Below are 11171 nucleotides of genomic sequence, written 5' to 3'. Positions count from 1 at the left end.
CTGTCGGCCATGTCTTATCTTAATATGGCAATTAATACCTTATAAGGATAACTTCTCGTCGTTTCGATTTAGAAGAAACAAAAGGATGTAGACTGTAAAATCAGTCATAAATTGTCATTTACAATCGAAGAACTTACCAAAGTCCACCCGATTTCGTATGATTGTATTATTCACAAGCTATGGCCATTGATTATTACAAAGTGCTTGATATTCCTCGACAAGCCTCTTTTGAAGAAATCCGAACAGTTTATCGTAAATTGGCGCTGAAATATCATCCTGATAGAAATAATGAACCCGGAGCATCACAGAAATTTAACGAGATAACTGAAGCTTATTTTGTACTAAGCAAACAAAGCAGCAGAGACGATTATGACCGCAATGGAAAAAGTGAGGGATCCACTACGTCGACATTTTCATCAACTTTCTCTAATGAAAGCAGAGCTAGAAGCGTCTTCACGGCAATATTTCCTGGTATATTCCCTAATAGAAAAACAGATCTTATAGATGATCTCATAGACTTGCGAATGAACGTTGTCAAAAGACGAGGAAGTACAGGACAGGTAACTGTTGGCAAGTCAGGTATTAAGAAACAGAGATCCTTGAGTCAAGATAGTCCAATTTATAAAGATTTGTACGTTACTTTGGAAGAAATCATGACAGGTTGTACAAAAAAGATGAAGATTACAAAAAATGTTTTGAGCACAGATCGATCTTCATTAAGAAAAGTAGAAAAAATTCTCAGGATTGATGTTAAAGCCGGCGCAAAACCAGGCACGACGATTACATTTCCTAAAGAAGGAGATGAAAAACTTGGATTTATACCAGCGGATATTGTATTCGTATTAAGAGATATCACACATCCTTTGTATCGACGGGACTCGAATAATAACCTAATTCATACTGTAAAGATAAATTTACGCGAGGCGCTTATTGGCGGTAATTGTTATACTGTACCAACTTTATTGGGTGAAAGAAAACTTTGTTTCGATCCATCAGGAAAAGTTATCCAACCAACTTTTACAAAGATCTTTTCTGGCGAGGGCTTGCCCCATCCCGACAATAACGAAAGATTCGGTGATCTTGTGATGACCTTTGATATTATATTTCCCACTGTTTGCAGCATTGAACAAAAATATCTCCTGAAATCTATTCTTCCCTGAAGCTATAATTGTACGTATTTCCTTGTCAAAGGAATTATGATTTCGTTTGTCTAGACAATAATTTCCTGACAATATTTTAAGGAAGGATTCTTTATTCAGTGTTGTCATAGTTTTTATCATATTATCAAGAACATTCTTTAATTAATGAAATGTATAAATATATGTCTTAGTTATCTAGAAAGAATTTTCTGTAAAATAAGATTCGCTTTTGCATGAAGTGCTTATTTTCACTCTTTCCTACTTTTCTTAACCACAGTCAATTTTGGTCTATTTGAAAACTTTAAATAGAAGATATCTTTAAGCAAAGCGTTCTGTTCCTACCAAAAATGATGCTTTAATAATTTGTATAATAATACGAGAAAGGTCTATTTGTTTTGATGTGTAATTAAGTGCGTACCCAAGAGATTCCTGCCGTCAGTTTTTGTTGATAAATTGTAGAGTTTTTATAGTAAGTATTTCATCGCATGTGTCTACAGTCTTAATTTCTCAATTTCTTCTGTAATATTTTTGAATAATAAATTAAGTTCATGCTTTAGGCATCTGATCAAAATGAGAAATGGCATATATACTTGCTGACAGTAATGTTGTCAATTATTGTAGAACTTCCCAATATGAACACATTAGACGAGCTTGGTTGTTATTAAATAACAAAATTTTTATGAGATTCAAACACGAATTATTTATTTCTCATCGATGTGTGACGTCATGGTAGCTTTCATTAAACAATATTGATATCACCAGTATTGACCACAAACAACTCAATTGGTTCCATCAAAAATAGATTTATTCGATTTTCACGTAATTTTCTTCATGATAAGCTTGCAAGGCGCTTTGCAATTGAAATGAAGCAGCTATTTGAAAAATAATGTAGAAATACCTAAAATAACTAAAATAATAATATATATTATATAAAATTGAACACCAATTATGCATGTCCTTGATCGATCATACGACACATATTTTTACAAATTTTCTTTTTTGGTTTCTCAAACTTCTATGAGTACGATAGCACGTACGATTCTTTTCATTGAACACCTGCCATTCGGTAGGCTGTTAGCTAAGGCACAAAACATTTGAAAATATGTACTTCTTTTTGACTTAGCTATTCACTGGTAAGCCAACTAGCGTCTTCATAGCATTGCAAGCCTAGATAAATAATAAACTAAGTTCTGCCTTTTCCACAATTCTTCTCAAAATAATTTTTTGTACCCGTGTTAAACTCAAATAAAAGAAAAGCTTTTCGTCATAACCCTATTCAAATGAAAATAAGCTCCAGTATTTGTTGCATTACCAAGAATGGATTATAGACGAAACTTAAGCTTGGGGCTATCTAAAATAAAATTTTTGTGAATATAGATCTATTGACTCCATCGATCAAGCTATTTTGTTTTTTGCATGGCAGCTTATGTTACTTAAAAACCTGCTATTCATACACATTATTTACTTCTTGACCAATTGTATGATCGCTTCTCTTCAATTTATGCGTCTTACGTATATCGCAGGTGCAAACATTTTACAGGAACAATTGCATATTCTTCTTTAAATCGACGGGCAGTAAACCTGTTCTCAAACAATTAAACGAAAACGTTTTCTTTCGTCACAAAGAATGGCAAAACCTTTAGCGGTCTTGTTGGTTCTTATTATTTTTCTGTCCCAAGGAATGACCTTGGTTTGTAAGTATTTTTTTGCATGAGCATACTTTTCCAGTTGCTATGGCATCAATTGCTTTTAGATATACACGGAACATTGTTGGATAAGTAGAAAACATTACATCTTATTGAATCATGACTTTCATAACGTGTTTTGCTCAATGTTCTTCATTCTATCAATGATGAAATACATGTAAAGCAAAACACTTTCATGGCGCGTTTTGATCAATGCTCTTCATTCAATAAATAATAAAAATGCATGTACAGCAATTTGTTGATCGTTCAGTACTTTGAGAAAGTTTGCATTGGTCATATGCAAAGAATTGTATCTGCAAGCTCAGCGGTTCTTTTTATGGTTAAACACCAAATATGTTCCATGTAAAATTGTCAAACATAATTTAAAAACATGGTTTATCATTAAGAAGCATTTCTTCAGTTTTATGTTGTGTTATTCTAAAATTTTCTAACGTCATGTTTGCATAACTGATAAATCCTTAGTAACGTGTATATTTTCATCTTCTTGTTCCATTCTGTTGCTTGAAAATATAAAATAATCAAGCTCTTTTATTGAAAAGTTCATTTTACCAGTATATACTTCAGTTTTAATGTCTTTGATAATTTGGCACATATTCTAGTGCATAAACTTATGTCGATGTATTTTTCGTTCTATCTTTAACATCCATAAGGACCATAACACTTTTATAAATGGTCATCGTTTCATTGCTGCTACAATATTTGTTTTCAACGAACTGTATGTGTTCGTGCGATATTTTCTTTGAAGTTATATCTGCATATACATTTTGTCTTTTACGAAAATTTTGTGTAAAACTTGGATCTATATTATATACATTTTTATTTTTATATGCCTTACTAGCAGATTATATTTAAGAAAATGCTTGAAAGAACTCCAAATCTTATCGGCTTATATGCCCTTGTTTTTTTTAATTATAGCATGAATTATGAATAAGATTACTTAATTTAAACATGCGAGGTATTGTGTCTACTGCACTTATGGCTAAATTTCTCCTTATATTACATTTAATATTATTGTTTCAAAACGAACAAGTTAACTTTCTTTCACGATAAGATTGTGGCAATATGCGAAGCATCATTTTAATCCGATTTTTGTCTGTTTTGAAATTTAACTTTCAGTTGGGAAAAATTGTAAATTCAACAAAAGATACGCTTGCGGCATTGAAGATTGTAACTGTCGCTATGTGAATCAGAATGGTGGAAGTATTTCTGGTCTGTTGAAAAGATTCAATGCTCTATTTACACATGTCAGTCCCGTTGAGGATCAAGTTTGTGACAAGTGTCAAATATTTTGTACGGAGTAAGTTGTCTTCGGCATCGAACTTAAATAAGCATCAATTGATTTCAGACATGTTGTTGAGTATATCATTCAAACTTTTAGAGAGAAACACATCAATTGTCAGCATGGTTCATGTGACAAGGAGAAAGGATGCATTTGTCAAGATTGTTGGAGTGGTGAAACATGTTCTAAATACCGCAAGTATTTTAATGAGAGCGAAAGCTGTTCGGAAAAATTATTCATTTTCCAGAAGAAGCAAAAGAGTGCTTGAACTTTTTGTTTGAATTTTAAGTAAAATTCTGGTTGCGCAAACTGTTGTTCAAAATCGCATGCTTTGATTATAGATAACAGCCAGCCATTGTTGAAACAGACTCTTTATTTTGGTCATGTGAAGAAAGATGTCGATATTGGATATGAAATTGTCACAGTTTCTGCAGTTGATGATGATTTGGAAACTTGTGTTGATAAATCCAACTGTCCTTGTGGTCGGATCAAGTATTCTATCATTAAAGGAAACGAGCTTGGGTTGTTTCATATCCATCCAGATAGTGGAGTTGTCAGTCTTGTTAAAAAACCATATGATCATCATGAAGTAATCTCTATCACCATACTTGCAAAAAATGATGAGTATTCATTGAATAAAGAAGAAGAAATTGATAAAAATAAAGCAACTGTTGTTATAACTTTTCAAAGTGATGAGTTTCGTGCAAATGTTTCAAGAGAGCGAAGATCACTTCATCATCGTACACGAAGGAGTGTTACGGTAAGAAATTTAACAGTTGTGTCGTTTTAAAGTGTTATGTCATGTTGTGAGCTGTTAAGGTACATTGTAGAGTATCAATGTTTGTATAAGGGGCTAAGGTAGATTGTAAAATGTTATGCCAGGTTATAAGGTGTAAAGGTAGAGTTGTATAATATTGAGGTACTTTAAAGTGTTGTGGTAGGTTGTAGAGTGTTACGTTAGATTGTAGAGTGTTGCTGTAGGTTGCAGAGTGTTACGATAGGTTGTAAAGGGTTACGTTAGGCTACAGAGTGGTACGGTAGGTTGTAGTGTGTAACAATAGTATATGTTGTACAGTACTAATATAGACTGTTGAGTTTGTCAAAAGCTTATACGGTGTTAAGGAATAGATTACGTTACGTTTTAAAACTTTACAGAAGATTGTAAAGTGTTATAGTATATGCTGCAGGTTCTAGCTTTTGATTGTATAATTCAAATTTTTTTTCTTAGTCATACAGTGCTCTCGAAATAACCTTTGAAGCAACGACCAATCAAACATTTTTTCCTTCTGATTCTTCGATTGACTACCGTTTGTATGTGAAACAGAACAGTTCTGCCTCTCCTGAACAACTGAACAACATCAGGATCCTGTTGAAATCTGACAATCTCAAACTTCCTTCAGAGAAATCTGGATATTCAGTAAATATTTCCAATTCTATTCAAACAATTGGATCGTTTGAACATTCAGAAAATAAAAACGTAAAATTCACAGTTCCAAACCATATTTCTGCTTCGGGTTCACAAGCTTATATGGAAATAAAGTTCAACACAATAGTTCGAGCAACATTAAATCCTTTGGCTTTACTTCAAGTTACGTTCATTATGAATGCAACAACGTCAAATGTTCCAGTGACGTTTGGTCCTAAGTATTCTAATGAAATTTTTACAACTTATCCTGAAATCACATTACGACGAACAACGTTTGGAGGTAGGATGCTTTTTTATATTGTTTATCTCATGTTACATATGTGTTGTTGGAAGTTTTGCTTTCATCACATTCTTTTGTAATCTCGTAGACTTATCTGATGATCACCAAAAAGACTCGCGAAACCATTACAGCAGTTTTTTAACATGATAATTGCCTCATACTTACAATGAATTAGTGTTAAAATCTCTAAACGTATAACGTCATGTCTAACGTTTGAATAGATATGACAAACATGTAACATGTTCTTTGCTAATTTTAGACGTTAAAGTTGAAAGTGCGCTGGATTACAAAATCAACATATCAATGCCTTTCTTCAATTTTACTTTTCTCCTTGAAATGTCGACAGTCGTGAACGCATTTCGTTTCTTGAGCATAGAAAATGTAACTTTAGGGGAAGTTAGTGACTCAATCAAAGCTCAACATTCTTCACCGACACCAAAAATATACACTGGAGTAAATGACAACATCAATGGTCGTGTTATCTTGGACTTCGGAAGCATTAAGGTTTCTAAAAAAATCATTATTCGTTTTTTTAAATTAATAAAATGCAATCAAGTAGTGAGCGCATGCTTTTTTTGTGAAAAAAAAAACAGTCGCAAAATTTATTATGATTTGTTATATCAAGCAATATGCCTTTCGGGCACCTTTTACAGTTTAATGATTCTTTAACTAAACACAGTTTGTTTTAGGTGTTAAATACTGATAAAAACCACAACACAATGAAACTTTCCTTCTCAGTCAAAGTTAATGATCACCATTTACTTGCCAATAACTCCATACACTGGGTAGGACTTGGTGCCCAATCTGGCGATGAAATGCTTTGGGTGGGACAAGATGCGATTACAATTTCAAAGGTAATAAATAAACCATTGGTTTAGAATAGTAGTGAGAACTTTTTACTTTCACTGCTTACAATTATCCGAGAAAATTATTTTGTTTACTTCTCATACATATAAAATACATTCATCTTTACTCGTGCATGTATTTTCAAACTTTTAAGAACTTACTCTAAATAAGAACTTGAAAATATACTTTATCTCAAATTGTTTTAAGACATGAGAAATCAACATGTTTCTCTTTCCCCATTCAGAACGAGCCATATTTACTTGCTGAAATCAAAGCAGTGAACAACACAGATTCAAGTCGCAATTATATAAATGATGTCCTTGTATTTTCTTGGACCGTTAAACATTCAGTAAATGGTTCTTATGGTAGTGCAAATGATGTGAAAGTCATCTTTACACTTTCGCCTTATCTTGAATGGCTCACAGACAGTGGATTTAGAAATCGCGGCAGTACAAAAGATGATACTAACGCTAAAGGCTCAAAGGTTATAACTTTTACATTCACAGAGAATGGCGGGGTTCTCAATCCGGGTATGTTATTATCTGCAGGCTGACATTTATTTGTTTTAAAAATTTTTCATTCACGGTTGATCTTGCTTTTTTTTTATTGTTAACTTTTAAATGACCATACTAACTTTAAATCGAGGTTTTATATATAGTTTTATAACAGTTTCTTCTTGTTCGCTGTACTCCTCGTCATAAATAAGTGTAAAATCATCAAAACCTATGTTTATCATCTGCTCTTATAAAATTACGTACTTTTATAGTTTTTTCTTTGATATATTTAGTGAGTTGGATTTTTTTTGAGGTAGATCAGTGAGGTAGATTTTTTTCTTTATATAGGTGCTAGTATAGCAGGTACTACTGTCACCAAGGTAAAATCAAATGTTAAGCCACTATCTGATTTGAATATCGCTATCAAAATTGATTACAAATCAAGTGCAAATGAAATTCGTCCTGTACGAACGTACAAGCCTGACCCAGGATACCTGTCAGGAGTACCTAAGTTTAATTTGTCATCAAATGTTCAAGACAATTTAATCAGAATTGGACAACTGGTGATTATTACCGTGAAAGTTATTGTAAACAAAATGACTCTGAATGGGAAGTTTCATGTGAGTTTTATAAAACCTTAATTTAGATTCTTACCATTACTTATCAATGATTTTCATACATTGTAAATTATATTACTACTATCTATGTTTACCACACATTTTTAGATTGTGTTGCCTGCTGTTTCTAACAATTCTGTGATGCAATTTGTGCGTCACGAATCGTTCCAACGACAGTCCAGACACATCGGTTCCAACGTTCGAGTTACTCAAAAATTCATGAATGCAGTAGCGATGTTTAATTCATCTGTGAACAACACATTTTATCATGATACAGCTGAAATTGACTTTGGTGCTGTTGAGATCAATGATCTAAAAGAGTCAGCCTTGTCTTCTGTTGAAAACAACACAATGAGTTTCAATTTCGTTGTTGTTTTAAAAGACAATGATTTTGTGACTAATCGGTCCAACTATAAGATTGCAATTGGTGCAAGAGGTAGTGACAGCATGGTTTGGATCGGTCAGCTCATATTCATTGCAGATGTACCTCTCAATCGCAGACCTATGCTGCAGATTGTTGCCAATATTAATGATACTGATCGCTTGACTCAAGGGTATAGTATAGTATCACACATTATTTGTCTAGAAATCATGTGTTTCCACGATTAATTGTATTTATTTACTGCATTGTTTTAGGTCAACTGTAACATACAACTTCACAATTTCTCACAAAGAGATGTCTACTGCTCTTGCTTTCGATGTTGAAGTTGTGTGGCTTATACCTCCTTACACTAAGTTTTTGGGTGTTGATGAGACGTCACATGAAAAGATCACATTCACGGTAGAAAAAAATGTTATATTTAAGGTAAGTATTGCTCTTTTATCATGCAAAATGAATTTAAATGCAAACTGAGGAAAGTATCAAATGTAGCTCACATACTGAAGAAAGAATATGCTGTTAACTAGTTTGATACTTTGGAGATATTACTTTTGAAAAGAACAGTAAATGCACAAGAATTTATTCTATTTACTTATAAAGTGTGAAGACATTTTCAAATAAATTTAGGTGAGTCATTTGGATTTTGGCGAAATCATGAAAATCTCATTCTCGATTTTATTGGACCCATATAAAACATTAAAAAAAAGTGGTGAGAGTTATGCTGTTACTCCTGTTGCTCTAAGTTACAAAAACAAGCAGAAAAACATTTACTATGAACCTTTGCTGTCTGTGGCAATCAAATTCAGCGTTCCAGGTAAGACAATAAATCTTATTGAAAATCCTGTTGACTAAAAATATATCATTTCATCATGATGCTCATTTCATAATGCAAATTTACGAGACAAGAAAACTATTGTTTACTTCACTGGGCACTGTGTAATTAGATAGTAACTATATTTTTTATTGATGGGTGAGCTACAGTACGGATGTTAACTTATTATAATTTTTTTCACATTGCGATTTGTTTCTTTACGAAATTTTAGAAAAACCCATTAAAAAACCCAAGAATGCTGTTGCAGGTATAAGATATTTTCCTTTCTTTTTCTTAGCTCTTGTTTACACTTTTTTATTCAAACTTTCTTTAGAATTTTATTCTCAAGGCTTCATCATAGACTATTCAAGTTCTGCTATTTCTATTTATTTTCTTTAGAATTTTATTCCCAAGGCTTCATCATAGACAATTCAAGTTCTGCTATTTATATTTGTTCGGTTTCCTCCAAGAGGTAAGGAATATTAACTAAATATCAGTATTTTTGACTTGTTATTTGTGTCTTGTGCATGAATAAAGATATTTAGTTATTCATTTTACGATTGCATGTTCTAATTGGGCAGTCTATTCTATGTTCAGAAACAACATTTAAAATCACAAGTTCTAAATTGCTTTCTGTTCTTTATTTAGAAACAAACCAAGTTGTTTTTGGACGAACACCAAGGGTGCGACTTGGAAAGGTACTGAATTACGTAAATCATTAAATTTTCCATTTTAAAAGGGAGCTTAAAACATCTGAGATATAGTATAAGTTAGACATTGGACATTCTATTTATTCAAAAAACAATACGCATGCAATAGTCTACATTTATTTTCATCAAGAAAATTAGTGTTGATTCATGTTTATAGCTGTTGACGTCATGGTGATCAGCATTATTGGTATCGATAGTACCAATAATATACTGTACGGCGTAGGCAATAACATGTTGAGTTACATGAAGTATACATCAAATAAAAAACGATGGTATGCTGTATCACATAAGGAATGGGAAAATGCAAAAGATAACTTGTACAAGGATGTTGTAAGTGTCACAGGAAATGATGTAGATAGCGATCAGCCAGAAATCGAAAAGCAGAGAAATGTTGAAAATGGAGAAAAGTGGGGTGGTAAGTACTTCATGCAGTCATTTTATATAGACTCCTACTTTATGTCATGTGCCTATTCATATTGAGATTTGGTTCAAAGGCCCATTTTTTGACAAGAAGCAAAATGATTCCTATTTTCTTGGGTAAAATTAGAAGAAATATACACGATTGATTACTTACTGTAATGAAACCGACTTTATGAAGTTTGTTAAAAATTTCCATCATCATTCATCTTGAAAACATAAAGTTGCACAACACAACAGGCGTATATTTTTTAATTGAAAATGACAATGTGAAATGGACAAAAACAATGTAAATTTTGTGACTATAAAATAGCTTTAAATAACTGATAATTTTAGTGCTGTTGTTAATATGGCTTATTATAACAACTAAACTTCACCATTTCTTAACTTCAAATTGCTTCATTTCTCATTTCTATAGCAACTAAATCTGGCGTCTTTTATTATTCATCACAAAATCCCGGTTGGAGGCGCAAAGCATTTTGGAACTGCTGCAACTAGTTCATGCTCTTATACATAAAGATGAAATGTTCACTAAAATGGGTCATGCTCTTCATGTGACAAAAATTTTGTATATGTTCGTATTGTACACTCTTTGCAATGATAAAGAAGACCAAAATTTTTATCAGTGCCTGCACCTGTCACTTATGAATTGTTGTATTTATTCGAAGTAGTTTTTGTTAGTAAGAAATAGTTTGTTCATACTTTGCATGAAAGCAGTTTGTATAAAATATTTGTAGTTATTTAAACAAGCGTAAGAATAAAGTATTTACTTCGTCTTACGTTTTTTTTGGGTTATTTCTTCATTATTTGATCGACGTTAATGAACGACATCAGTAAAGCCTTAGGAAAAATGCATTCGCACTCGCAGTCTTTGACAGATTTTGTCCTATAAAAGTTTTGCTATTTCTACGGTTTTTGAAATGGCTATTTTAAAAAATACAGAAACACATCTTATGAAGAAAATCTAGTCCACCTGTCTTTTAGTCTGTACAAACACTCTTAATTTTCCAAGGTTTTAGAATGTTTAACAGAAACTGTTTAATCAAATGGACGTGAAGTCTTATTCC

At 32.5% G+C, this 11171-nt stretch overlaps 2 protein-coding genes across 3 annotated transcripts; both read left to right on the top strand.

Moving 5' to 3' along the window:
* The first annotated feature begins 96 nt into the window (after positions 1 to 96).
* Positions 97 to 1717, top strand: LOC124445093 (dnaJ homolog subfamily B member 1-like). The gene has a single exon (XM_046995802.1). It carries the CDS (start codon positions 180 to 182, stop codon positions 1158 to 1160), a length of 981 nt encoding a protein of 326 aa, XP_046851758.1. The 5' UTR covers positions 97 to 179; the 3' UTR covers positions 1161 to 1717.
* A 957-nt stretch (positions 1718 to 2674) lies between these two features.
* Positions 2675 to 10883, top strand: LOC124445088. 2 transcript variants are annotated; one of them, XM_046995795.1, is made up of 17 exons: positions 2675 to 2833; positions 3962 to 4142; positions 4224 to 4318; positions 4466 to 4884; positions 5353 to 5830; positions 6090 to 6334; positions 6520 to 6684; positions 6921 to 7206; positions 7519 to 7790; positions 7896 to 8341; positions 8424 to 8592; positions 8794 to 8980; positions 9210 to 9245; positions 9377 to 9449; positions 9626 to 9675; positions 9845 to 10102; positions 10523 to 10883. In XM_046995795.1, exons 1-17 carry the CDS (start codon positions 2767 to 2769, stop codon positions 10600 to 10602), a joined length of 3507 nt encoding a protein of 1168 aa, XP_046851751.1. In that variant the 5' UTR covers positions 2675 to 2766; the 3' UTR covers positions 10603 to 10883. The 2 variants fall into 2 exon arrangements, with proteins under 2 accessions (XP_046851751.1, XP_046851752.1); XM_046995796.1 differs by having other exon boundaries at positions 4224 to 4322.
* Positions 10884 to 11171: the final 288 nt, after the last annotated feature.

This window comes from Xenia sp. Carnegie-2017, unplaced genomic scaffold (assembly GCF_021976095.1).
Source record: "Xenia sp. Carnegie-2017 unplaced genomic scaffold, XeniaSp_v1 HiC_scaffold_22, whole genome shotgun sequence".
NCBI lineage: Eukaryota > Metazoa > Cnidaria > Anthozoa > Malacalcyonacea > Xeniidae > Xenia > Xenia sp. Carnegie-2017.
This window is presented reverse-complemented; position numbering and strand designations above follow the sequence as displayed.